The sequence below is a fragment of the Fomitopsis serialis genome (genome assembly GCF_022376445.1).
Source record: "Fomitopsis serialis strain Sig1Antser10 chromosome Unknown B0H18scaffold_94, whole genome shotgun sequence".
Lineage (NCBI taxonomy): Eukaryota > Fungi > Basidiomycota > Agaricomycetes > Polyporales > Fomitopsidaceae > Fomitopsis > Fomitopsis serialis.
Window position 1 is genome coordinate 129,694 of NW_025955054.1, and position 26,946 is coordinate 156,639.

Sequence of the window (26,946 nt, forward strand, 5' to 3'; positions counted from 1 at the left end):
CGGGCGACGTCAGCTATTCATGGCTGACATGTCTCCTATTTCAGATCGGGGTTCCTGTTTCATGGCGTATCCCGCACCCTTTAGTTGATGCTTCGGTGGGTGCAGGATCAATCTCAAGTACGTTCCTACTAAATCCTCATTTATTCTGCCGATAGGGACGGACCAGCAATATGCTAGCACGTCGCTTCGGGCGGTGCAAGAACGGGTCGTGTTTGCAAATTCCAAAACTCATATCCGACGTACGTTCACCATGGTCCTGACACGTCGACTCCTGTAATACATCCGTGCGCCGGACGAATTGATGGAGTATCGTCGACGAATGTTCACGATTCTGGCCAATTTTCATCTTGCTTTTTTCATTTTTTGTTGGGATCGAGAGAAAGCCAGTTCATTCCGAGGGTCGACACTTTGTTGTCCCGTCAGAATCTCGGGCTCGTACTCGCAACTATCTACTGCGCTGCTTGGCTACTATGCCCCTACCTGCACGAAAACGCCGTCGCCGTGCCCCAGATGTGCAGTTCTACCGACTAGATGACACTAACCCCGAGCCCGTTCACCGCCATCTCTCCGTTGCATCGTCGGCGTTGTCCGTCTCTTTGAAGGCCACCTCAGTATCCGCTGCAAATCCAGTGCCCCAGAATGTGCCCGAAGCCGGCAACACTGCGTCCGCGCTCGGAGATGCATCTGAACGCTCTTCCGACCCACTTGATGTCGACGATGGCGAAGCTTTTGAGACTCTGCCAGCTGAGTTCTTCCACGACATCGGTGACATGCTGGATTTCGTGAACAAGCGCAAGCGCACTGCGAGCGTGCGTGTTTTCGACTGATTTGTATTGCCTACTGACACAGAAACAGGAAAACCCCCTCGAAGACTGGCGGCGACATGACATCGATGAATGGCTCTCGGAGCTTCTGCGTCTCGAGGGCCGATGCGGTTTCACCGACGGAACTTGTGCCGGGTGCTGGGAGGGTCAAGCAGACTACCGTTGCGAGGATTGTGAAGATCTAAGGTTGTACTGCAAGTCGTGTACTATCAAGCGACATCACCGGAACCCATTCCACCGTTTGAGGGTGAGCCACGACTATAACTCTACAAAAAGGCGACAGTACTTATCACTCATGACTAATCAGCTCTGGTCCGGAACGTGTTTCTGTAGGACGACACTCAAGCAAGCAGGGCTCCGTATACAACTCGGACACCCAGTGGGCGAGCAGTGTGCTAACCCGGTCAAGGCATTCGGAGATGACTTCATCGTATTAGACTTGTCTGGTGTGAATGAGGTCGCGGTCGATTACTGTGGCTGCGAAACGGCACAAGCAAAATCAATCCAGCTACTTCGCGCCCGACTTCTTCCGGCGACGGGTGTCGACCCAAAAACAGCAGCGACGTTTCGACTCATGGAGTACTACCACCTCCTGCACAATCAGTCGAAGGTATCCGGCTTTGAGTTCTATAACACACTTGCTCGTCTAACTGACAACACAGGGACGAGCGATGTGAAGGTATTGTGCATAGCCACCTCTGATGCTCCTGTTGCACTCACGAAAATGTGTCGACAGTCTAGGTACATCAGCTTCATGCGAATGTCACGCGTTTGGATGCACCTCAAGCTCCTCAAGCGATTTGGCCGTGGTCATGACCCGCTAGGAGCGAAGGGAACGGCCCCTGGTTCGTGTGCGGTGCTCTGCCCCGCGTGCCCGCAACCTGGCAAGAATCTGCCAGATGACTGGGAAAATGCACCTTCGGAACGAAGGCCAGTTTTCGTGCGAGCTGCCCGAGAATTTCCATTGCTGACCTCCCGTCTCAGTTGGCTATACCGTCTGTTTCTCGGGATAGACGCCAACTTCCGCTTGAAGCGGAAGAAGGTCTCGTCCGACGCTGCCGACCCAGGCTTCAACAACGGTATCGCGTACTTCGTGGAAGAGAAGGCATACAAGGCGCACCTGGAGAAGCACGGCAAGCTGGATATAGAAGACTCAAACACGTGCAACAACCACGACGCTGTAAAGCTCGCGAACATGCGTGGAAGTCACGGTACAGCCACCAGTGGTGTGGCTACGGTCGAGTGCACGCGCCACGACATGAAGCGTCCATGTTCTGTCGGCGATCTACAGAAGGGCGAAAGGTATGTTGTTGGTGCGTCGACAAAGCGGGGCGACATCACTGAAGTCGAGCAGATACGTCAACATGGACTACCTGTTCGCCAGCAGTGTTCGACAGAGCCTCCCCTCGGCAGCGAACGACTCCACGCTCACACGAAGTGGCAACGTCCGTCTTGTTGTCTCGTACGACATCGCTTGTCAGTGGGGTGTTAACCTATGGAACAGGATGCTTCATTACGACCCACAGTGGGACTTCGACAAGCGGACCATAACATTTCTAATACCGAAATTCCACTTACCGGCGCACCAGGACAGCTGCCAAACGAAGTTCTCCTTCAACTACACCAAAGGCGTAGGACGTACCGATGGTGAAGCCGTCGAGCGTGGCTGGGCCGCAGTGAATGGGTTTTCGGGCAGCACGAAGGAAATGGGTCCAGGGTCTCGCCGCGACGTCCTCGATGATGCCTTCGGTGACTACAATTGGCGAAAAATCACGCACCTCGGTATGTCGCTACTTAATGTGCTCATAGTTCTATCGGTTTTGATTGTTCCATAGCCAAAACACTCCTTGACCGTGTGAAGAATGCCGTCGAAGAGTGCTGCAAGCACGTTGTCATCTTCAACGAACTCACTGCCGTCACGGATCCGACGCGGGTGGCCGAATGGAAGCAGCAAGTTGAAGCATGGGAGGAGGGTGCAGATCTTAACCCCTTTGTAGTGACGCGTCATCGTAAGAGCCGTCTCCTTCGTATGTCACATCGACTGATTAACCCAATCGTCGCAGCTATCACACTGGCAGCTGTCCGACGCGAGCTAGCTGAAGAAGAATCCACGGGCATAACCGATGGGAGCCTCGTGCTTCTACATGAGAAGATATCGCCAAGTATCCTGATCACGGCGGGTCTCGAGATGGAGGAAGCTCAGTATGTACTACCTTCTCTACTAATACAGGCCCGTCTTATGCTGGACTAATAATGTGTGCTTCAGACGACGTCTACGGTCCGATGCCGCTGAATTGACCTCCCACTCTCCGGATGATCAGCGCGCGAACGTCATCCGTCGACGCAATAATCTTCAAGTCCGCATTGATGCCTGGCGAGAAGTCCAAGATCTCTACATGCCAGGTGTAGCTGCGGTACGAAGTCGAGCTGCGGAGGCCTCAGCTGCTCCAGTTCTCGCCGAGAATATTCCACTCTACCTCCCATCTACTGTTTTGGGCGATCATCGCGTGACGCTGCCCTCGAGCGTGCTCGAGATCGAAAGACGCTTACGCTTCGCGCAGGCTAATGACTCGCTAGAGCAACTGCGGCGCCATCTTCGTGCCCGCACGAAGCTTTTTCACATCAAAGACCGAGACGTCAGGGGCCAACGTTATAACACAAGATCCCGCGCATACATCGACTCCGTCCAGGCGAAGATCGACGCCGACGCCGAACGCTATCGCGCAGCTCACGCGGCACTCCTCACCATAGACCCTGGAGACGCCACACACTGGCAGAAGATCCTCCGTCCTCTGCTCCGAACCGATGTTCGTGCAATGCATCAAGGCCTCGACGATGAGACCGAGGGGCGCAAGACTATCTCGTGGATATGGCGGACAAGTGGGGCCTCAGGGAGCGCGGATGATGAGGACGACCAAGAAGGTAAGAATTCCCCGTGTTTAAAATCGAAGCAGAGTATGACATCGACCCTTAGCCGTACGGATTGAGTGGTGCAAGGCTCGCGCGAGAGCCATGCGCTGGGACGAGGAGTGCCAGCTTCTCAGCGAGGAGATGCGACGTGTTCTTGCCTTCTTCAAATGGCACATCCAGTGGTGGTTGGATTGTGCTGGAAGAGAGGTCTCTATAGGGAACGTGCCGGAGCATGCTGAAGGCCGTCGGGCTTATGCACGTCGGCAGGCGGATATCCGGCAGGCGCTGCATGACTATTGCGTCGGTGCTTGGCATTCAGTTCCCGAGTACCTCCTACTTAGAACTACGTTAGAGTTGAATTAGTAATGACCATCTTCCCGTTGTGGCCCTCCGTACACATGTGTGACTTACCAGAGCTTACGACTTACGAGACAATTGACAGCCTTCATACATAAGACAACAGGACTTTCATGTATGAGACGACAGACCCTGCGATACATGAGCCATACATCAAGCTGCAGCCGAGTCTTCATACATCAAGCCGCAGACGGGTCTCTATACATCAAGCCGCAAGCGAGTCTTCATACATCGAGCCACAGGTGAGTCTTCATACATCAGCGAACTACAGGTTGATACATGGCAATGAGCAGCAACGGGCGAATGACAAATTGAATGCGATGTCGTGTGATAGGTACAGGGTTCTCCATCATTCTCCGAGATGTCCCGCCTTCACTACGGCGTCGACGGCGTCACCCGATACGTGCAATCATAGGTGGGAGGTCGGCAGGGCATGGGCGTGAATGGGCGTGAGATGTAGGTTGACGGCGGATGAGGTGCTAAACGAATATCAGTTCCAACATGAACGTTATACCGCGAATGACAAGGGAGAATCTGAAGCTCACCAAGACATCAAATCAGTACTCACGACGCTTGATGCGAAGTCGCGAGGCGGACAAGCAGAGGGCAGTAAAGAGCGCGTAGGCGACACAAGCAACGCCTATGAGTACGCCAGTTACCATGCCGGACTGTACGGCACAGTACTAATCAGTCGAGGCGCCATTGTAAGCCTAAGAATGAAACCAATAGGACAGGGTGAGTGAGCGACGTAAGTGGGTAAAAGACACTGTAAACTTACCGAGTGCCCTATTAACTCACTGAAAATACCAGGTCTTTGAGAGTACAAACACTCAGACATGAGGCAGGGGCGGTAGACAAGGACGAGAGTAACGCACGTCGATGGGCAACAGCACACCGTACACGGGACCAGTACCGTCACGACGTCGTAGAGGTCTTTTGAGAGGCGGAGAAAGCACTAGAACGACAACGAGTTACAAGGAGTGAGAGATCAAGCCAGTATTCAAAGCAACGACGAGAGCTGTGTACTGTGGTGGTGGACGAGGGGGACGAGGGGTAAGGTTTGCACAACCGCCGCATTGGGGCAAAGCAGGCGCCTGCGCTGCGTGAGTGGCGATACCATCCCTATATGGTTATCGCACAGCCGCGCGCCACCTAGCGCTTCGCTCAACTACGTGGCTCTACGCCCGGCGAGAGTCGTACTTTAACAAGGTGCACTGACCCACTGTGCACCCTGGATAGTAATTATAACCTCGCGCAGATGAGCGAGCCTAATCATCTACGGCAGGCGGCGGCAGCCAGGCAGGAGGGCCGCCGACGTTGCCCGTCGCCCGAAAAGGCAGCCTCGCATCGCGCTCCTGTCTGAGCGCCCGCCCGATCGTCTGCGGCCGTGGCAAGGCAGGCCCGGGAGCACCGCCGACGCTGCCCAAAACGGCTGCATCGCGCTCCGGTCTGAGTGCCCACCCGGTGCCCGTAAGGTCTCACCGGTCTACAGGCCGGGTGCTGTTTAAGGAAGTCCGTGAGGAGCCGCAGAGGGGCAGCTTACATAAGGGGATCTCGTCTATGTATCAGGGCACAAAGGACATACAGCCTCATGTATCAGAGGGTAGTGAATTCATGTATCAGGCTACCGTATTCGGGCAGCCAGTGAACTACAGTATTTATGTATGAGCTGTGTACTACAAGGACAATAGTTTATGTATCAGTCTGCCAGCTACAGGTGCCTTGGGCTATCCGGGACCTCCACCCCGAGTCGTACGCGCTCGTGTACCAGGAACTGCGCTAGCCATGTGTTCCGCTCGCTGTCCTTGTCAACGGTGCGTGCCAGTGTGTCGTCCTCGCGGGTCCATTCATCTGCCTGCTCAACTTCGCGCAGAGCGGCCTCGGCTTCGGTTCGCGGAAGGTATCCCCATAGCCGCCGCCGATCCTCCGCAATGTGCCAGCATGCGACGAGGTCATCCTCGGGTGTATCGGCGTCGAACTCGCCAAAGTCACCCAGCAGCCAGGCATCCTCAGGTACGTCTTGACTCGCAGACTCGGGCTCGTAGCTGTCCGTCCTAACCTGTGGACCATCCGCGCCGTGTTCCGTTCGCGGTCCCTGCCACAGTTCAACCGGTGAGTCATTGGTCCTACTGACTTCCGTGCCGCCTGTACCCTCAGGCGCATAGCTCGGTTGGTCGGTGGTCACGTCCCGCTGTTCCTCGTGCGTAGATTTCGCCTGTTCCCCGCCTCCTTGTTTCGTGTCCTCCTGATCATCTCCATCCTCGCGGTTCCCCTTCTGCCGTGTCGTAAGCCGCCGGACCTCCTTGTCGTGATTCCCCTTACTCCGCTCGAAGCTCTGGGGACGTTCCCTCTCGCTCCGCATGGGCGCTCCTTGTCCTGTCGTGCGTCGACGCCCTGGTGAGTTCCCTGGATCCTCCGAGGGGCTCACGAGCTGACAGATCTCCGTGAACCCCACCAGTAGTACCGCGTCCCCTTCGCTACCCTGCTCCGCGTTCCCGCTCGTCCTTTCACGCTCGGAGCGCGCGATGTCCTTTTGCGTGCTCGACAACCCTTTCGCTGCGGCTGTCCGCCTCGTCGCCCCCCACGTTTCGCCACGGCCGGTGCGTTCATCAGCCCACTCCCCCATACTCGGCTTGAAACTCGCGCCCTGGTTCGCCTTGCTACCTTCGCACACGAGCCTATCTGTCCGGTGTCCTTGCCCTGGTATGTCTGCGGAGTCTGTGAACCGTTCGTTTCGCTTGCTGATGTCCACAAACAGTGATTGTAGCACCAGTTCGCTACCACCGGCCTCCCCGCACCCAGCGCGTCCGTACTCCCTCCGTCTCAGTGGGCGTGGCAAATCTTCCGCCGTACATCGCTCCCACGATATGTCCAGTACGCCCGCGAATGGGTCGGTTGACCGACTCGTCTCGGCAATCCCGATTTGCCCCACCACTCCATTACCACCCTCCGTGTCCGTGCCCGTTTCCTCCCCTCTCGTGCTTCTGTCTTCCTTCTGCATCCCTGACGGTGTTCCGCCCGATGCTTGCCAGTCCCGCCTCGTCTCTTCCCGAGTCTGGCTATCGCCAGCCCATTCTTCCTCAGGCTGCCTCTTGCTCTGCTTCAAGCTCGTGCCCCCGCTTGTGTTCACGCGAGCGTGTACACGTCTGCCCGTCACGCCTCGACGCCTCAGTACGTCCCCGCCGTCCGCGAAGAATCCGCTCTGCTGGCTGACCTCGACCAGGTTGACTTGCAAAACCGTCTCGCCATTGCCACCCTGCATGCGCTTGTCCCCTCTCCAAGTCTTGCACCCGGCGTGTCCGTCTTCTGGCTCGCGTGCTAGCGCCCTTACTCGACCCTCCGGTCTCGCTGCCTCCCGCACCGCACCTTGTCCCGCGTGTCCATCACCTAACCCGGGCTCCCCATTACCCGGCTGCCCCAAGCTCGCGAGCTGCTCCGTATCGCCGTGCGCGTCTGCAAGCTCGTCCGCCGCAGCGCATTCCCCGTGTACGCCTCTTGATTCCACGAGACTGCCGGTTCGCTCACTGACCTCGACCGGGTTCCTCTGCAGGGTGTTACTGCGCACTCGCTGTCCTGCATGTGCTCGTCCGTTCCGTCGTCCTCGGTCCACGTGTACCCGCCTTGCGTCCACGGCGATATCCCTGACCCAGCTGGTTCTCGCTGCCCGGTCGTAGGAAGGGTCCCGCGATGGTCGGTGCACTTGTGAGTCACCGCATCCTTATCGACTGATCCCCCGGTCTTCCCGTCACCCGGTATGTGCTGCGTGCTACCCGCCCCTCGTGCAGCAACTTCCTCTGAGTCCCCGTCATCCATTACTAGGTCGTCTGCTCCGCTAGCCCCTCCTTCATCCCAACACGATATCGCGGTCCTGTCCGTTGTCGAGCGCGAGTAGTCCCCGCTCGTCTGCGCGTGTACTCCGCTCTCTGTTGCGTGTCCTCGCCATGGTACGTCTGACCCCTGCATGTACTCATCTGTTCCCTGACGTTCAGCGTGTTTCCCACCCGTATCTGAGTTCGTCCCCAACGACAATCGCCGGTTAGCTGGTCCTAGCGGCCTGGTCGTAGGAACACTACCGCCACAGCTGAACCTCTGGCTGGTTGCCCCGGGCCCGCCCGGTCTCAGTTCCAAGCTCGCGCCGCAGCACTGCATGCTCTCCGCGCAGACATCCCCTCTCTCGGCCTCGTTTCGCCGTAACGGAACATCGCTCGATACCGGCCTTGGCGCGTACTTGCCCGTCGCTGCCATATGCTCATCGACCTGGCCCCTGGTCATCCTCCTGCTCGTCTCGCTGCATGCTGGTATCGTGCGACCTATCGTGCTTTGCTGTGCTGGTACGCCCGCTTCGTCCTCGAATGGTCCGGCTTGCTGGCTGATCGCGACCAGATTCGCATGTAGTCCCGTTTCACGCCCATCCGCGACTGCGGACTCGCAATCTTCCTCTGGCCGCTCCGGCACGTACCCGCCCTCGCTACACTTAGACGCAGCACGGTGCGTCCGCATGCTTCCCTCCGCCTGAGCACGGGCCTCTACTGCTTCCCTCGTCTTACAATCAACCTTCTTCCGCACGCACCCCGCTCGATCGGTCCGCTGTACATCGGTCGCCCGGGATCGCTCTTCATCGTGTGCCGAGCTGTTGGTACTCGCCTTCGGTAGATCCGGATCTTCGCCAGCCTCCGTCCGCCCGTGCTCTAGTCTCAAGCCCTCGTTCCACTTGATTCGCCTCTGAGTCGTCTCCCTCCGCTCCTCGTTGCCTCGGAGCTGTACCGGTCCCCGCGTGTGACGACCACCTCCTACGATCGCTCGAATACCACCCATCGCTCCCTGTAGCGCGTGTCGAGAGATGGTTATCCGTGCGAACCGGTTGGGGCCCCTGTGTGACCTGAAAGAATACGAGGTGGCGCGTATCCTGTCCGCGACTCGAGAGGCTAGTACCCCGGTGGTGAACCGCGCCAGTCCTGATCCATGCACTTCAGCGGTCGTCGCCCTGGGTTCTCTCCCCCCTGCTCCGCCTCCTCCGACAGGCTGGCGTCGATGTCGCGAGCCCGGGCATCCTCTCTGTCGGCAGTCTTGTACCTCGCCTCCTGTAGCCCGTAGATCCACATCGAACCGTTCCCTGTACGGAGCCTACTGGCGCGTCTGTTCTCGCCCCTGATCCCCGTTGACCATCGGGACACGCGCGTCTGGTCTGCGCCCTGTCGCTGGACATCCTGGCAATCGGCTTCTTCTCCCTCTCGTCTTGTGGACTCCACAAACCCGTTGGTCTCGCCTCGTTCCCTCCGGCAGGGATCAGTCTCGAGGCTCACGCTCGGCGCGGTTTGACTGTCCGTCTTCTCGCTCCCGTCCTCCGTCCTCCGATCTCCATGGTTCCCTCTATGCTGGGTACCTCGTTCATCTAGCCCCAGGTCCGTCCGTTCCGCGCCCGCACGCTCCCGATACCGAGGTTCGCTAGCTGTTCCTTCCGCGGCTTGCTTACTGCCCATCACTGCGACTCTCCTGTATTCCGCGGCGATGTCGCTCGTCGACGCGCATACCCACGTCTGCGTCGCTTCCTCGTGCTCCTCCGTAGCTCCCGCTCGCTGTCCCTGCCTGCAACCCTTCGTCCCGACGTGTCTCGGTATCCCGTTCGCTCTCTTCGTTGCCTCCGGCATGTGTCATCCTGGGAGCTCGCCTGTATCTCGTTCGTAGCTGCCCGACTCTCAACGCTCGCCGTCCAACCTTCGCGCTCCATTCGGTCCGACGCAATGTACTGGCTCGGCGTCGCTGGAGGGCGGATATGACACGGCTCTCCTGCGCGCGCGATGGTTCGCACTGTCCGTCTGTAGTAGCTACCGTCGCCGTAGATCTTCTTGACCTCGACTGCCCGAACAGACCCGCGCGATGTACTCAGGTCCGTGTAGCACTCGTCCTGCGAATAACGATCCTTGCGCGCCTGCCTCACCGATGGTTCCTGCGTTGCAACCGGACCTTGACCGACCATTCCCTCCGACAGCAAGCCTGCGACTGCCGAGCCCGTCGGCTTGCACTTGAGCGAATGCTCATCCACGCCCGGGCCTTCTGCATCGCGTCCGTTCACCCGGGAGTACTCCGATAACTCACATGTGCTAAGTATCGCTTGTCTCTCCGCCCTCTCAGGTTCAGGTCGTCCTTGCCCATCTGCGCAGTGCTCCGAAAGCGCGTGGACACTCTGCGCACCATTGAATTGCTGGCTACGAGCGCTCGCTTCGTGCCGATATGGGTCTACTGAGTCTTGAACCTTACGCGCTGTTTCCTCCGAGTCCGATCTTGCCATGAGGTAGTCCTTAACCGTCGCGCCTTCTGCGCCTCGCCAGATAGAACCATGCGCGGGAAAACTGCTAGTATTGAGGATATGCGGGGAGTGCGAGAATACACGCGCCAAAGCTTCGACTCGAGCGACCAGCGAGACGCCGGCAGGCTGTGCAGACCATGGTTCGGGCGCTTGAGCGATCGTCTCTCCCGGACCCCGAAGTCCTCCCTCCACCGACTCTCCCTGCCTGTGATCCTCGCGCCAGCTCTCGTCGTACTCTCTCTCGTCCATCGCGACCATGGTGCCTTGTTGAATCATTCCCAAGTCAACACGGTCCCCGCCGCTGTCGCGTCCATCACCGCTCCGCTGTGTGCTCGAAACGGGTGTGTCGTCAACTCCGAGCTCGAACGCGCTCGTCGCATGCTCCTGCACGCGCAGGGCAGACCTCGCAGAGGGAGGTGAATGTCCGGGGTACGCGTAGTCGGTGGAGGAGATCCCATAGGTGAGCGTAGTCTCCGTCGCTCGAATCACGACCCGTCTGAACGCCTGCACCTGTCGCTCCTCCGCTTGCGCGTATCAAGCACGTCCGCCGTCCCGCCATCTCGCACCAGGGTATCTTGCCGGACGTCTGACGCGTGCGTTCCCTCCGCCTGCATGCTTGGTGCGCCTCGTGGAGTTGATGTCGAGTCTTCGGCTTGCGAGGAAAGTGGACGGCTTGTCGTTATGCATCCCCCGGTACGCTTATCCTTTAACGCTGTTGTCGCGACCCGCCTAGTCGCCTGTGTCGCCCGTGCAGCTTGCTGGTACAGCCGCCGCCAGTCGTTTCCGGTTTTGAAGACTCGTCTTCCCGCCGCCAGGAACTCGCCGACCTCCTTCTCTTCCCCGCTGCACGCGCTAATGGCTGCGCTTGAAGCCTCACCACCCGCCATCCTCTTCTCGCCACGGCCTAGCTCGCCGTCGGAATCCCGGCCTTGCGCGATGCCCGTCGTCGCTAGATCCTTGCATACAAACCCCGCCCGCCGTGAGTGTCTCGCCCGTGGTCCTGGCTCGTATCGCTCGCTCGACACCCCGCCTGTCCCGCGTCCAGGAGTCCCCATTCTCTCGTCGTTCTCTCGTTCGATGTCGCTTACCCTCGAGTACTCATAGGTCCGCACTTGGTCGACTAGGTACGGCACATCCGTTCCTCCTCGATCTCCTCGCGTCGGTACCAGTACCTCGCTGAACGGGCTCCTGTGTCGGCGACCGACCGCTGCAAGACACGCGTCGCTCCCAGCGATTCCACCGGTGAGTCTAACCTCCGTAATCACTTCTCGCGCCCGTCCTGATGCCCGTGTTTCAGTTCCCGTTTGCTCCTCCGGCCGCGGGTAATCGTCTTTGACCGTGGAGACTCGTCTGGGCGCCGCCAGCAGATTCCTGATCTCTTCCTCTATCTCCGCACCGTGGTGGTGCGCCTTGTACTCACGGCGGTCGACCGTGTACGTCTCGGTCGCGGTCTGCACCTTGTCCAATGGCGTCTGCTCGCTCGCCTCCCGCGTGTGCCCCTCTTGCTTGCGCATATCCTTGCCTCCGATGCTGGTCACGCTCGTTGGCCCTGATCCCTGGATCCTGCGCTCGCGTGCTCGGTTACTCGCTGGACTCCAGGACCTGCAGGTTGAACGTTCGCTCCAGCTCTCGTGGCTCGCAGTTTTCAGTATGCCGAGGCTGATCATCGCTCGACAGGCTCCGCCCTCCGAAGTCGCTCGCTCATCTCCCGTCGTGGCGCGCTCGTACATGCCCGACAAGCTCGACAAGTATATTGATTCTAGCGGAGCACATTGCTCGTCCCGCCATCCACTCGTTGCTATAGGGCTCTGACTTTGTTCGGATCGGCCCGCCGGGTGCGTCTTCTCTTGCTCCTGACTCGTGGTACTGATGCCTGGTTCCGAAGGTGCTGATTCGCTTAACCGCTTCTGGAAGGTGGCGGGTCCCCTTCCCATGCGCCTGTCGACTCCGGGCTCGGACATCGTTGCCGTTATACGTGACGTGTTGCAGAAGGAGTCGTCGAGTAGGGGCAAACCACCGCCTGTCGTAGCCATAGACATCTGTGTCATAGAGCTCGCATTACCCGCATACACCTCCCAGCTACTCCGTCTATTCATCGCGTGTCGCCCCCGCGAACCGGCAGTTCCTCCTCTGCGCGTGCTTCCGAATCCAAGTGCTTGCTCTTGAGTGCTTGAATTGTCGCTGCTCATGTTCGTCCCGGGCCCCGTTGTCATGGTCAGGCCCTCATACTGGGTACCTCCGTCGTGTTTCCTCGCCGTAAGACTTGATACTCCACTCCAGAAGTCTCGAAGTGTCAGTGAGCTGCCTCGGTGAACATGCGAGCGTACGGTGACGTGGGCGTCAGGGTCGGCTGTCCTGCCAGTACCGCGAGAGGTGTCCTCGACTAAGTCGCTGCCCGTACGCGCGGGAACTCGCTCCTGTATACATGGCGTCGCCTCCAGTGTCTGTCCGTCCGCAGCAATGCTCGAGCGTGCGGCCGGTCGAGCCTCGTGAACGCCGTGGTTCCGCGTCTCCGTCGACTGGGCGATGGTGCCGAGTGTGTGCATCGCAAGATGACCGTCGCCTGTATGTGCTGTAACTGGCTCGAAGGTCACAGTCGCGCGTCCCGTAGCTTGCTCGTAGATCTGGGTTGCAGATGCTGAGGCCGTGAAGAGGGCGTCGAGTGCGTACGTGCGGTCGTCTCCGAGATAGCCAGTCGCCGAGTCCGTGATGGACCTGAACCGTACCGTCGCGCCGGTCGATCTCGCGACTACGTCCGCTTCGCGCGTTGGCGTCGATTCCACATGCACTGTCATGGTGGACTGGTAATGGAGGAAATAAATGTTGCCTTGCCTGTACACAGTCCCGGAAGTGACTTTGGCCGTAGCGGGATCGCACGCGGGCCTTCGATCCATAGATGATGTACACGTAGTGTATGGGAAATGAATGGAGTGGATTGTGTATGCTCGCCTGTGCTGTGGGTGCGATGACGCGAAGCTGTAGGCGGAGCGGAAGAAGCACGAATAGGGTACCACCCCTCGCGGTGGGCTCCAGTTGTGTGGCTCGGGAGTGTAGTACCCCCGGGCGCGATGTTCGAGGGGCGGGCCAATCCATGGCTTCCAGGATGAAGGGAGGGTGTGTCGAAACGGGGGAATATGCATCTCGGAGGGGAGTAGTGCCAAAGACGGACCTCGTTGCCAAACCTCTGGCTCGCTGTCCCTATCCTCGGTCCTCCAGGCCTCGTCTACAGCTGTCATCCTGAGTCCTGACTCGTTCCGCTGCTCCCTCGCCTCTTCCGTGCTTCGTATCCTCAACCTCGCTTCCAGTCAACGGCTCCGAGTCGTACCGCGTTCAATCTCGTGCTCGTTCCGTGTTCTCGTTCTCGTTCTATCTCCTTGTACCCGTTCCGACGTCCTATTCTGAACTCTCGTAGTCGCTCGGCTCGTTGCGGAGTAGGCCAGCTCTGTTCCTTAGTCGCTAAGCTCGTTCCGCAGGTCGCTGTCCTCGTTTTGCTGGATCCTGTCTTCCTTCCGCTGGTTCGTATTCTTCTTCCGCTGGTTCCTAAGCTCGTTCCGCGAGTCCTTGGCCTAACCTGTACTCCCTCCGACTTGCCCTGATCTCGTAGTACTGGTGTTGCCCCAACTACGTGGCACTGCTTCCGTCCGAATGATTCTCGATGGCCCGACTAGGTCGCTAATGACCAACTCGGGGAGATGCCCCCCAACTCCAGAAAATGTGATAGCAGTGAGACGAGCTGTGCTCGTAGTTGCCTAGATTCGGAGGGGGGAGAACTAAGGTATGTACAAGTCTTCGTGGCACTGTATGCCGCCGAAGCTGACTAATAGTAGGTACTTGCTATATATGGTAAGTAATGCGAAATCGCGCGAAGTCCATCAAGTACAGTAGAGATGGGGTATCGGAAGGAATAGCGAAGGCTGTCAATGTGCTCGGAGGGAACGGCACTGACCAGATAGCCCAAAATAAGCGATATACGTACTGTCCGGGCCTATGTGGGAGGCACTCCCCACAGCGTGCGCAACGTACATTCGAGTACCGCGGGCGCATTCCAACCATCAAACGTACTCCGAACATTGGGTACGTCGAGCAGTAGCTGGCTCGACGTGCGCAATGCTACGAAGAAGTGTACCTCCCCCGGTGTACTCTGCGAAGTACCCGGACTACTACCACCTACCGTCGCACCATTACATGGAGCTATGGTGACCTCGTCGGTCACTATAATTCATGCTGGTGTTAAAATCAAGACGGAGGAGGGGGAAGGGACCGGTACGGGTACCGTTTTCGAGACGCAAGAATCGGAAACTCGAGACTCACCATCGCCTGTCTCGTCGCCACCGCCGCGACTAGTACCGCCGCCGCCTGTCCTCTTGCCGCCGCCGCTACCTCCCTCGTCGCCGCTATGCAGTACGACGAGCTCGATGCTCGTCGTCATCGCCGACCGCAGCAACAACAACATGTCGGACGTACCCGAGAGCGCGTCCAACATGTCTGTTGCAACTACTATGGTCAGCGACACGGTAGAGGTGCGGGTTCGCATGGTCAACGGGCATGTCATCACAGTGACCATGTCCTGCGATCCGCTGCGACACAGTCGGCGCGCGATCGGGCACGACTGACGTGTCCATTTCGCCCACCATGGCTCGCTCGTCGCGTACATCGAGCATCTCGCTCAGTGTATACGTCGAGCCCATGTACCGAAGCACATGCGACACATGTCATACCCGCGGCTTCATCTCTCGCGACGACCGTGATCAATGCGCACGGAAGCACGTTGATCGAGGTGTCTACACCATGTGCTCGTCGAGTACGTTGAGTTCTGTCCTCAATGTACATGGCGAGACCATTTCCCACCACCCATCGTGTACACGAGGGTTCAACCTTGTGTGTGCGAGAGGATGTTGTGGATGTAGACCCCTCTCGTGGTCGTGCCATGTTCTTCTTTCTTCGAGACTACCTGCATTCCTGAACTTGTTGGATGTTCAGGTGCAGGCAAGTAGTATGCTGGCACGATATAGTATGTTTTCTCTCCTTGTATGTCTTCTCATACCTGTTGCAGTATGTTCTACCATCGATGGTTGAACATACTCAACCCCGATGAGATCATGCTGTGTACATCCATTTGGGATGTTCACTACATGGACTGCTCTACTTCAGGTCCGTTTGGGATGTGGTTAATTCACAGAGACCCTGTGGATGCCACATGGATTACTGAGTTCCGAGACCCGGCCCACAGTCTATCCTACCTGGACCTGATGTGAGTACTCTGCTACAAGAAGACAAGCATAGTATGTTATCTTCATTGTCTTTTGCTGGGACTCGTGAGACGAGTCCAGTGGGGGAGAGTGTAACGGGCCTATTTGGATGTCATCACAACCTACCCGATATGGGATATCTTATCTATATGCTGTTTGCTTATGTTTGTACTCCCCTCGTATGGCGCGCCAGCGCACTTCCTGTAGTCTCGAACTACCCTTTAATCACTGCCTAACGATACACATAGTCTGTAGACTTCTCTTGAATAGAGATTGGATACAGCGTATCTGCGGGTGTGAACTGGGTCGTTACACTAGCTTTGTAAAACTCACCTTAATCCAGAAATTCATATGCTCCTGCAAGAGGTCGACTTCGACCCACGAATCTGGTTTGCCCGTCGGGTTCACGAGCCAGTTGTTCAAGACAATTTTCCTGGGCAGCATATCTGATCAGGTGAGTGACTGTGATTGATGAGGTCGATAGACGCACCGTAGTCCCTCCGGCCAGACGTGAGTTAAGTTGTGTATCAAGAATAATACCTCCTGAGCATACTTTGTTCGTCCAGATCCGCGATAGATCAACGCCAACGCCTTGAGTATTAACACTATGCGTCCCGATACACCCATTTTGATTGCATTTGTCAAGGCACGCAGAACTAGAGAATCACGCATGAAGAGCAATGCATTCTCGTACACCATATCACCTTCCCTCGGTATGTGCTGTTCAGCCTCGTGGTTATTTGGCTGACCGCTTGCTGTCGCCGCCTCTGTCACAGTACTACGACGGACACCTTCACCTGACGAGGATGGCTCGTTGCTGGACCCACCCTCAACAGCCTCGGTGGCCATGCGACGTGCTTCGGCCGCACGAGCCGTGCGTAGGCGGCCCACTGTACGGCCGTCTGTGTAGTGGTCGACGATCTCGGCTGTGTGTTCCTGGAGCCGCGTCCATGACACATGCGTCGCGTAGTCATCGAGAGACTCGCATGCGCTGACTGCCTCTAGGCATACGAGGACCCGTGCATACAACGAGACGTAGATGAGATCTTGACAGACGCGGAAGGGTGGGAGGCTTGTGAGGGTGATCGGCTTGCGGTCGAGTACAGTGTTGTGGAAGGCCAGTGAACCGGGGTTACGATGACTCGTGGTCTTGCCGTAGTGTAGCTCCATAACACCATGTGAGCCTGCCATCTTATAGTGGAACAGTCCAGGCATTGTGACAGCCCAGAGGTAAGAGTTTGTGAAGTTGTCATGGCCAGCACGATTCTTCGCGAGTGAACGAAGACGTGCAATGGATAGCTGGTCGCCAGCAATGACCCGGACAACATCACCAAAACCGTCTGCCCCCATGTCCTGCCCCAGTTCTGCAAGGATAGTCTTCGTCAGGTCTGCATTGCCAACGATGGTTGATTCGTCAATCTTCATGGATGGCAGTGGAAAGATTCGGGTCTGATGAAGAGGGATGCGCGTCTCAAGCAGTGGGCCAAAGCCCTCGACATCCTTCGTGAAGCGTGAAAAATTGTCACCGCCGTGTGTCACGATGATTTGGAGAACAATGTGTTGGAGAATCCTTTTGAAGTCGAGGCTCTCCTGAGGCGTGAAGAGCACATCATTACGACCGAGTGGCGGCGCATTGACAATCCCTGCCATGAGGTCCGCACACTGCATGGCATCTTCAGTCGCACCGTATAGCTCAAATGCCGTGGCGCATGTGCCGTTCTCCTGTGTGTCCTTTCGACCAATCGTCTGCTCAGCGACACGGAAGACCATGTTGATATTGTCGTATACAAACGCGACGAGACGTGTCGATGCGTTAGCACGTGCAGCGCGTCGACACGCATCCGAGAGGCGCTTGAGAATGCCCTTGACTCGCTTCTTCTTCACCGTATTCTTGGAGTTGTCCTTCCCGCCATCTTCTTGCTGGCCACTACCTCGACTCTCAGCACGAAGGTCATCAAGGGCGGCCAGGATTTCGGCACCTCTATCTCCTTGCTCAGTACCTCGAAGCTCATCGACCTGGGCCCAGAGAAGATCGTCCGAGTTTGCAGGTGACGGCTCTTGCGCGTGAATCGGAGAGGGTCTATGCGATGGTGGATTGTGAAGGGGTGGTGGATCTAGTGGATCGACGGGTCCGTCGGGTGGATTGATGAGACCGCCTGGTGGAACAGTTGTATGAGGTTGCCTCGGAAGAGTCGATGGTGCAGGGGAATCGGGTTCTGGATTTGAAGGGCGCGGGCGGTTAGGTGAGTCGTCATTGTCACTGTCCGATAGCTCGGATTCTGAGCTTTCTGTGTCGCTAGCAGGTGTAGTCTCTGACTGTGCAAGTTCCGTGGGATCCTCCGGGTCCAGGGTGTCATCACCGAGGTTTCCGGTGAGGGTATTGTAGCTACTGCACAACCCAAGATGTGACAGCAGCTCGATCATCTGGCATTTCGCCCCCGAAGTGTACGCGTACAGCCCAAAGACATTGCGCGCGTAGTTATTCTTCTGACTGCGTGCACTGAGACAGATGAGTGCGCTCGTGGTGAGATACTAAAGCCGATTGTGAGTACACATCCGGCGTGCTGAGCTTCAGTATGTACTCACATTTTGGTGCCGTTGCAGACTCGTCGCGGTGCTCTTTTGTTTCTGCCTTGTGGATGTACTGAAGGCGGACAACAGATCCATCATCAATGGACAAATATCCTCGAGATCTCCGGCTAATGCCTCGAGGCTGAAGTCCAATGCAAAGTGTTCGTTGATCTCCTTTTTTTCGGTACGCAGGAAGCCGTCCTTGCACACTGCATGACCTTCGCGAGCTACCAGTCGAGCGATGTATGCAGAGGCCCACTCGCGAACGGTCTCTCTTCCTGTTGCACTATTTTGCGAAGAGACCCACATATCCAGCACCTCGACAACACCGACTCGGTCCCGGAATAGACCCCAGTACCTTTCCTTTCTGCGATAACCACTGGGGTCAGACACGAGGCGAAGGAGTTCAATAAAAGGTACGTTCGCCTCCTCGAGTATTGCAAGGGCCTGTTCGCATGCGGCTTGACAGATTGCTGAACGCTCCTGTTCTGCAGCTTCTTCCTCGAGGCGACGAGCCCGATCACGATCAGCTTTGTCCTTGCAACGACGATCTGCAACAGTTCGTGCAGGGGACTCGGGGAGCATGGACGTGTCCGAGATGACATGGCACCAGGTGCTGGCAGGCCTATGTATAGAATACCTGTAGTTAGCGCAAAAGGGTGTATACATGAAAGGCCTGTACTTACCGCGGGCTGCTCCTCATACATGAGCCGCCACTCGCTCATGTATAAGCGAGGCGCCGTGCTCACTACCCAAAGAGGCAGCTGCCCTTTGGGGACAGCTTCATCAGGAAAAACCCATTTCTCTTGAGTGCACTTGTAAGGAATATGCCATACTTGCCAAGTAAATATGGGATTTCCCTGTTCTTTCAAGTGCACCAAGGATGCCAAAAGCCTCTCATGTCATAAAAGCTACCCACTAACCTTGGGTCCCTTGTCCACGAGTGCACGCTTACCTTTACTGCTTGAAACAAGTTAAGAAAGTGCATCAATGTTACCTACGTGGTTCTATGCTGATTTTGTTGGTATGCTATAGGAAGTCTCCCATTGACCACACTATTCTATTAGCAGTACATTGCCAGTACTAGGGACCACAGGCTGTTGCCCACCTGCTCATCTATCCTACACACCAATACACGCCAGACATCCAAGTCTGTCCTCTTACCCGCGCTGACAACCACGCCTTCCTGCTGGCTCACTTTCACGTTGGCCGCCTCGTCGAGCCGGGAGCGAAGACACTCTGAACTCCGCACGACGGCCTCCCGAAGCTCGGCGCTCCGCTCGTCAATGCCACCAGAGAAGACGATTGCGTCCGCCCTCCCGCCCAGCCTCCTGTCCACGACTCGGAACAGATCAAACTTGAGCTTCCACGTGGCCTTGCTCTGCCAGTCCACGACATCCCTGCCCTTCATTGCCCCCTGCTGCTGCAAGTGCTCCTGCATGTTCTTCACGACCTCATTGAAATCCGACGTCCCGGTGAGCGCCTTCCACCCCGACTCGGTGTTGAGGATCTCCTCGGCCTGCGTGACACGCACGTCGACAGTTTGGTCGTGGGTGATCCATACAGCGCGGTTCCTGTAGTGGAAGATGAGGGACAAGTCGACAAGCCCGCTACGTGTCGCGCCCGGGAGGCCAGAGACGGGCGTGAGCCCCATGGACGTATCGAGAGACTGTCCGTTCCGGATGGCACAGATGCTGGCCCCGGAACCGAGGTGCATGACGATGAGGTTGAGAGCGGACGTGTCCTAGGCGAATGTGAGGTTGCAGTTTAAGTACACCGAGCAGATGACACACCTTTTGCAGATAATGACCAACAGCACCGAGGATGTATGCATCTGGGGACGTGGCTCAATGGTGACATTCAACGCAATGGCTCTCGCACTCACAACTCGGGCCACGGAAGCCGTACTTCTTCCGTCCGCGCTTATGGGCAACCTCCGGATTGATCGCATAGCGAGCGACGTGCAGGGGTATCGACCTGTGGAACGAGGTATCAAAGTATGCGATAGAGCTCGCCTTCGGAAGAGAGTCGATGGCGCTCTTCATGACTGAGAGCGCAGCGCCGTTGTGGCTGCATAGACAATCACTCGCACGTCCGTACGTATCGAACAAGCGAACTACTCACAGTGGAGCGAGATCAGACAGGTTCTCAATATGTTGGTAGCTCTCCGAGTTGATGATTACAGGCTCAAAGTAGTCACCGCCATGCACGACACGATGGCAGACGTGCACGATGGACTCCCGTTTGATCTTGCTCTCGTTCTTCAGATGCTCGAGGAAGTAGGCGAACGCAGCTGCGTGGTCCTTGATCCTGTCTACAGACTCTTTCTTTGCCTCGCGTCCTTCATTGTGAGACGCGAGTTTGAAGGTGAAGGAGGCGGTTGGTGACGAGATGTTCGTGATGCTAGACGTCAGGAGCAGCTCGACGACGTCCTGTCCTGAGCTTTCCGCACGTTCGTCAGCGCGGCGGTAGAGGGATATCTTCAGGAAGACGACCCACATTCACGGCGAGGATGAGACCGCTCTTCGGTGGGCGATGCTCGGGCATGGCTGGTGTTGCGTTGTTGAGTGCGTGGAGACGTCGCTCAGCGTTGCGTACCTCTTATGCTGATGACTGCGACCTAATGTCACTGCAGCACGCGTCCAGCATGCGCGAATGCGTGGACTGCAGTATGTACGTCGAGATGCTCATCCAGCACGGTGGATGTGAGAGGTGATGGCTGCCCACTGGCAGGGCTGATCCGGTGCCGCTGCGGACACCGGCTGGGGATTGGAAGACTGTCAGTAGCGATGAGACGGTTCATGGCACCTGAGAACTTACGAGGGGAGGGGGGACCCCGGAGTTGAGGTTGGGCGAGTTCGGGACATCAGCAACGACAGACCGGTTGACCGCCTCGCCGGTGAGGATGGAGACCGCGATGACGGGGCTGCGTGAGTAAGTTGCAAACTCGACGATGAGTAGAGAAGCACTAGTGCGTGTTGTCATCTTGATCTTCGTCGTTAGTGTGTACATCAAGCTTAAGGTTCGGCGCACTCACACAACTGTGTCAAAAAACGCCAGACGCGCAGCGATACACGGCCAACGTGTTGCCGTATGTAGCATCAGGTATGACATATAAGTCGTCCCGAGTGACGGAAGTGCCGTCTTCTTGGCCAGCAGGGCCCACGACGGACATCTCAGTCGTCGATATATGCATGCTACGACTGGCGACGGTCCCAATGGCGGCGGCGGGTACATCTAGTAGGGGCATACCTTACAATATCGAGTCTTCGCTCTTCTCTACGCGCTCTCCTCTCATCCTTCTCCTTCCAGGTTCCTTGTGGGTCGCACGGTCGCCTCGGTCGACACTGCACTTGTGCGCGCGTTGTACAAGTCTTGGTCGCATGACTGACTTGCGTACCAGCAGATTCGCGTGGGCGCTACCAGACGTTGCCAGAGCCGAGTGGTAGAGCAAGGAAGAAAACAAGAGGTGGCCAGGTGAACGTTGAGTGGCCGAGAGAGGTGATGGTGGTCTTGTACCACTTCCAGCGGTGCCGGATGGAGCGGGTAGCAGAATGGCTGGCAGTGATCATTCAGCTGAACAACTCTAGATCTGTGCTCGCGGGCTGGTTGGGACGACACTAGTGGCTTGACATTCTGCGACTCGAAATTGGCTGGTTGACGACAGAGCAGGCGGTCAGAAGACAGAGACGGGAAGATAACTCAGAGGGCGGGCGAGTGGGAGAGAAACTGGACAGGCGAGAAAGTGGGATGCCGGGCGAGAAGGCAGCCGGGCAAACAGGCAAGAACGCAAGCAGAGAGGCGAGAGGAAAGGCAGGAAAGCCAGAGGGCAGGTCGACCGTGGTGCGAGTTAGCGGTTTATACAAGTGCGAAGCGCTCACTTCAGCGAATGATTGCAGTAAGATTGCAGCCACTAACACGGTACACTTATACTTATTTATGGATGATTCTTGCTGCTCCGAGATCTCTCCCTTGCGTCTGCCTTCTGCCTCTTCTCCTCGATATCATCTTTGTCTCGCCCTCGCGTACCTACCGCGGATCTTCAGGACATGCAGACGGGCCCATCTGCAAGAGACGGGGTGTGTACATTGGGCTGGCACATAACCTTCAGGCTGCGTGAGCCGCAGCTTGTAGGAGCTTCAGCGGTGCACCAAGAGCATCGCTGGAGGCGCATAAACCAGGTGAGTGCCCGCTAGTCCGGCTCGACAGCCCCGATATCAGCTTGATGAGCCCGCCGCATACAAGCCTGCTTGCTTCGAGCAGAGTGAGCTGTATGGCTATCTACACATCGTCAACAAGCAACATCATCGAGGGGCTAGGAAAGCCCGGGCCTCCTCCCAAGCCGTCCGCTCCCGCTCCCTACCCTTCTCGCGCCCTCTCCGAATCTCCATTGATTTCTCTAATCCATCACCCATCCCTCGCGCCACGCCTTCTCAGTCTCCGGAGGCGGGTCCTCCCCCTCCACCGTCCTCGGCAGCACGTCCTCCGCAAACTCACCATCCACCTGCGTCCCCCCCACCAATGTCGACGTCGCCGATGGGCACGGTCTTGACGTCCTCGCCGGGGGAACGCGTCGCGCATGATCGTGTCCGTGACCGCACACACATCCATCATCACGCCTGCGAGCACGCCACGCGCGCCCACTGCTGCCCACTCGCTCACGGAGAAATTCGCACCGTCCACCCCACCGTGTCGAGCACCCGCCCGCCGAGCGTGCGCAGGTGTCCCAGCGCGGGATCGTACCATGGAGCGCTCGGCTCGGCGCGGTGCCCGAGCGAGGTCGCCACGAGCGATGTCGGGAGCGTGGACGTCTCGCCCGTCGGCACCGCGCGTGTGGAGGGATCGAGCATCGTGTGCACGAGCGTGAGGTGGGCGGCTGCTCTTGCCTGCTTTGTTCTCTCAATTGCTGTTCCACCTGTTTCACGGGTGAGTCCGCATGTTCACCTGCCTGCTCTCCGGCATGTCCGCTTGCCCGTTCGCCGCTCCTCAGCTCTCCCGCTCATTCTTCCGCTTGCTCGTTCGCCCGCTTACCTGTCCACCCACCTACTTGGCTGCTCGCTCGCCCGTCTGCATTTCCCCCGCCTAATCCTGCGCCGTCATGGACCGTCATAGATAGTTAATGTTCTCTACCGTACAACTAATATATTTCATATGATGTTGCTTCTACTATGCGTGCTGCCGACGACTGTGAACGACCGATAAGAGCAGTGTATCATTATATTGTGTGCCCGGAAAGTATAGTACGACTACTCTACCACAATGTCTGGTAGGCATATTTACTAGCCCAATTGTTCAGTAAAAATCGGGAGGCACGATCAAGCACCGAGTCTGAGGTCCAGTTGTGTACAGAAGCATCCTCGTAGTCTACTGTAGCCTGAGGAGCATTCGCGGTAGCGCGAGAGACGGTACTAGGAAGCGCGGTATCAACTGACATGACTGACGAATAGAACTCAACGGCACGATTTCTCCGGTGGGGTGTCCATTTGCACGAACGGGCATCTTGTTGACCTCGTACATCATGTGCACTGGATCAGCACTCGACGCCAATTTACCGTACCATTCTATGTACGCTAGAGGTCCCCCTTGCTCCATGCCGCAGGTGCGTGAATTTCCTGTAGTGTTTGTACGTCGTGGATTTTCTTTGGCAGTCGGAAGATTACACGCAGCCTGCCTATCCGCGTCCCTGCAGAGTTGGTACATATATGTTAGACAATCACCCATGTGTTTGCTCACAATAAAACAGAACTTACCTTGCATTCCAGTGGCTTCTCCGTCCTCCCCGCGCAGACCACCACCGTGTCAATCTGGCTGGCTGGCTTCCACCAGCCGGCCTTGCCTTGACGCTATCCCTCTCCTCCTTGTTGTCGGAGAGGGATGCGACTCTGAACTTGAAGCCGTGGAACACGTCCAGACGGGCGAACGGGAGGTAGGTACTCGCCTTCTCTAATTCTTTGGGACTGAGTGGGCGGCCTAGCTTCAGCGAGTACACGTATTGGGAGAGTGCGGAGGAAAATCCAGGTGCGTTGTGTTTCTCCTCGACGGAAAGCAGGGATTGCCGGGATACGGAAGGGTGTTTGGGTAGCTGGATACCGGGGGTATGATGTTTGCCTCCGTGCGCGTCGCGGGCACCGAACTCGCTGGAGCTCTCAGCGTCAGCGTCAGCGTCGGAATTGTTCGTGTCGGTGCCGAGTCTGCGCTGAAGCGTATCGTACATCGAAACCTTCTCGCGGCGTTCGAGCCACTTGATCATCTGGGGCCGGGCGTCATGGTGGTTCGATGCACGCCATGCTTTCTTCGCGAGGTCGATATGGAGCCTTTCGAACATCTCGGTATTGAAGTTGTCGGTGGTCCCGAGGTTCCGGATTGATTCGACGTAGTGCAGGAGTGAGTGGATCTTCGGTATGTTCATATGTTCGCGTACACCGAGTTCCTTTAGAATGTGCTTGTTTTGATGGAATACCTTCAGGGATTCTTCCATGTAACCCAGTGTCGTATCGTCGTGAGTCGGATACTGAGCGAGATAAATGAAATCAAGAAGGGAACGGAAGGTGAGCATGGCTGCCTTGGGAACACGTCCGACAAGGCACCCTAGGAGGACACGAGCGATGTCCTTGCGTTCCCCCCCAGAGACCTGGGACAGCGCAGAGATCCCATTCTTGAAGTGCCGCGTGCCGTACGCAGGCGGAAGGGAGCGTATACGCTGATCCAGCTCCTTGGGGTCCATGATTTCACCGCACCACTCCAGAATGTGCTTGAATACACCCTGGTATAGCTGGTGTAGCACGTCTGGAGTGATGCATGAGTGATATTAGTGAACGGTAGGTCCTTCCAGAATGGATTGATGGCGTAACCCGATACGTTGTACTCCTTGCAGGCAGTGGAGAAGGCCGCTGAGTCTCTGCCACCTTCTCCCTGGCTTTACGGAGTACATCGAGGGTCCATATCTGCGTGCGTGGTATTCGCGCAGCAGCATCCTCGAGCCCAGTTTCGGGACACTGACACCAGGGCATGTACCGTACTTGGCGCACCCGACCAAACACTGCTCAGGGTAGTCAGCGACGTAGGATGCTAGGATTGGATGAACTCGTCGGATTTTTCCATCGCCGCCCGTCACGTCAACACCCTCCTTGCCAGCTTGGACAAGAGGTTCCAAAATCATCCGGATGGACGCGTGGAACAATTGCTGAACCAAGGCCTCTGCTTTCTCTCAGTGAGGCCGGTTGAGTCGACCTTGTCGACGGAGAGGTAACCGATCAAGATGCATGCGTGCTCAGACGGCTTACGGCGTAATTCTTTAGGTATGTTGCCAAGAGTCATGTAGACTGGATAAGCGGCCTTGCTGCCCGAGAATTGGGTGAGTTGAGTCTTGTCGGTTGCAATGATGACTGGTGCTACGGCTGATCCACTAGGGAGGAGGCTCTGGTTGTTTGTACTATTCTGAGTAAAATAGAATGAGTGTAGTAGGCGGACGTACTTACCTGAACCGCGTTCCACCATTTTCCAGTCCACATCTCCGTATAAATTCGATTCTTACGCGTAGAGTTTGAGAATATCCTACTGGGCCGGTAAACGATGCGGTCCGCGTGAGCTGGGTTGCCTAGCAAGGCCTTGATGGCCTGTATGATGTCGCGGAATTGGACAAGGTGCGTCTCACCAGGCCGATCCTTGAATGAGATCCATCGCTCCTGCCAACCAGCCCTCTCCGGGATGGCATCGACTTTCTGTAACAGTGCTCTATTGTTGTGGTATGACAAGCCTAGCTTATCTTTAACCTGACGTGTACATTGGGTGAGCTTCTCCGAGTCCAGTCATAGAGATACAATAATACTTACTTGAGGTATGCGCAGAAAACGATCCACAGCACCTTGCCCTATCCCCTCCTTGATGAACCATTTGGCTATCTCCCAGTCCGTCTCGCCACTGAATGGATCCCATACCGCACCGCAGACGTGTGGTCTTGCACATCTACAAGTTTGTCAGGATGAGCAAAGTACTTCAAGATCTAGACAAATGGGTACTCACCGGCACCGGCACCTTCGGTCTCACGGAGAAGTGTTTTCTCCACATCTCCCTGACCGTCTCTCCCTCACCCTTGATTTACCAGCATCCCTATTTACTTCTTCACCCGTTCGTCTTCATCGTCATCCAGTGAGACGGCCGTACGCCGTTTTGGTGCTGACGGTGAAGACGTGGATGGTGCGGAAGATGTGATGCGACGCGGCTGGGTCCAGCAATAGGAACGAAGTGATATAACTCGTCGTATTCCTCATCTTGTCGCTCTCTTCATCGCTTTCTTCTTCTGACGTCTTCATGACCGAAATCTGTAGATGTGTCATAAGCGCTGACTCATACACAGACTGCGTGAATAGCTCACCTTGAGAATACTGTACGTCTTCGTGACTTGAATCGTCTATGCTATGCTCGCGTTGTGGAGTAGAGTGCCTTATCTGCGGTCAGTTAAACAACATTAACACACAATACAGATTGCGCACCTTGACCGGTCCTCAATTTCCTCAATTTCATCCCCAGATGCGTCGGACAGAGGCTCCTCGTCCCGGTTAAGTTCCCGCAGCTTTCCCTTCTTGTACCACGCACAACTGCGGCTGGTAGATTGATGGGAAATGAGGCCTTGCATGCTGTCGAATGGTCGGTTGCATGCGTCACATGTTGGGCCCAACAAGTCGGCCAAAGAAAATAACCGCCTCTTAGGCATCCCTGACGCATATTT

At 56.8% G+C, this 26,946-nt stretch overlaps 7 protein-coding genes across 7 annotated transcripts; 2 read left to right on the forward strand and 5 right to left on the reverse strand.

The window, feature by feature from the left end:
* Positions 1-470: 470 nt before the first annotated feature.
* Positions 471-4,097, forward strand: B0H18DRAFT_1123297 (uncharacterized protein; the record flags this gene model as incomplete). The annotated part of the gene is made up of 9 exons (XM_048034670.1): positions 471-809; positions 856-1,071; positions 1,132-1,503; positions 1,561-2,126; positions 2,179-2,606; positions 2,660-2,833; positions 2,888-3,026; positions 3,091-3,746; positions 3,799-4,097. The coding sequence occupies 9 exons, from the start codon at positions 471-473 to the stop codon at positions 4,095-4,097; spliced, it is 3,189 nt and encodes a 1,062-aa protein (XP_047888712.1).
* A 1,705-nt stretch (positions 4,098-5,802) lies between these two features.
* On the reverse strand, positions 5,803-6,912 carry B0H18DRAFT_1032923 (uncharacterized protein; the record flags this gene model as incomplete). Its single annotated transcript, XM_048030145.1, has 3 exons — positions 5,803-6,145; positions 6,391-6,485; positions 6,547-6,912. Coding segments are annotated over 3 exons (804 nt in total), but the record flags the coding sequence as incomplete, so codon positions are not given.
* A 566-nt stretch (positions 6,913-7,478) lies between these two features.
* B0H18DRAFT_1032926 (uncharacterized protein) lies at positions 7,479-10,364 on the reverse strand (the record flags this gene model as incomplete). Its single annotated transcript, XM_048030146.1, has 5 exons — positions 9,685-10,364; positions 9,111-9,649; positions 7,908-9,084; positions 7,862-7,883; positions 7,479-7,816 (listed from the first exon to the last, which is right to left on the reverse strand). Exons 1-5 carry the CDS (start codon positions 10,066-10,068, stop codon positions 7,479-7,481), a joined length of 2,460 nt encoding a protein of 819 aa, XP_047888714.1. The 5' UTR covers positions 10,069-10,364.
* Positions 10,365-10,495: 131 nt separating this feature from the next.
* B0H18DRAFT_684834 (uncharacterized protein) lies at positions 10,496-11,857 on the forward strand. Its single transcript, XM_048039167.1, has 5 exons — positions 10,496-10,858; positions 10,938-11,091; positions 11,270-11,377; positions 11,503-11,640; positions 11,696-11,857. The coding sequence occupies exons 1-5, from the start codon at positions 10,536-10,538 to the stop codon at positions 11,732-11,734; spliced, it is 762 nt and encodes a 253-aa protein (XP_047888715.1). The 5' UTR covers positions 10,496-10,535; the 3' UTR covers positions 11,735-11,857.
* Positions 11,858-15,956: 4,099 nt separating this feature from the next.
* Positions 15,957-18,803, reverse strand: B0H18DRAFT_883201 (uncharacterized protein; the record flags this gene model as incomplete). Its single annotated transcript, XM_048040958.1, has 5 exons — positions 15,957-16,080; positions 16,138-16,402; positions 16,502-17,578; positions 18,008-18,179; positions 18,234-18,803. The coding sequence occupies 5 exons, from the start codon at positions 18,801-18,803 to the stop codon at positions 15,957-15,959; spliced, it is 2,208 nt and encodes a 735-aa protein (XP_047888716.1).
* A 478-nt stretch (positions 18,804-19,281) lies between these two features.
* B0H18DRAFT_883206 (Acetokinase family-domain-containing protein) lies at positions 19,282-20,719 on the reverse strand (the record flags this gene model as incomplete). Its single annotated transcript, XM_048040959.1, has 4 exons — positions 19,282-19,962; positions 20,012-20,052; positions 20,104-20,288; positions 20,343-20,719. 4 exons carry the CDS (start codon positions 20,717-20,719, stop codon positions 19,282-19,284), a joined length of 1,284 nt encoding a protein of 427 aa, XP_047888717.1.
* Positions 20,720-20,905: 186 nt separating this feature from the next.
* B0H18DRAFT_1123300 (uncharacterized protein) lies at positions 20,906-21,203 on the reverse strand (the record flags this gene model as incomplete). The annotated part of the gene is made up of 2 exons (XM_048034671.1): positions 20,906-20,980; positions 21,039-21,203. The coding sequence occupies 2 exons, from the start codon at positions 21,201-21,203 to the stop codon at positions 20,906-20,908; spliced, it is 240 nt and encodes a 79-aa protein (XP_047888718.1).
* Between the last annotated feature and the right edge of the window lie 5,743 nt (positions 21,204-26,946).

Excerpts from the sequence above, each read along its gene's own strand:
- B0H18DRAFT_684834 (XM_048039167.1), top strand. The coding sequence starts at position 10,536 with ATGGTTCGGGCGCTTGAGCGATCGTCTCTCCCGGACCCCGAAGTCCTC. Across the intron at positions 10,859-10,937 it reads CGGTGGAGGAGATCCCATAG|CACGTCCGCCGTCCCGCCAT; the intron begins GTGAGCGTAGTC and ends GCGCGTATCAAG. Across the intron at positions 11,092-11,269 it reads TTGTCGTTATGCATCCCCCG|CCTCACCACCCGCCATCCTC; the intron begins GTACGCTTATCC and ends CTGCGCTTGAAG.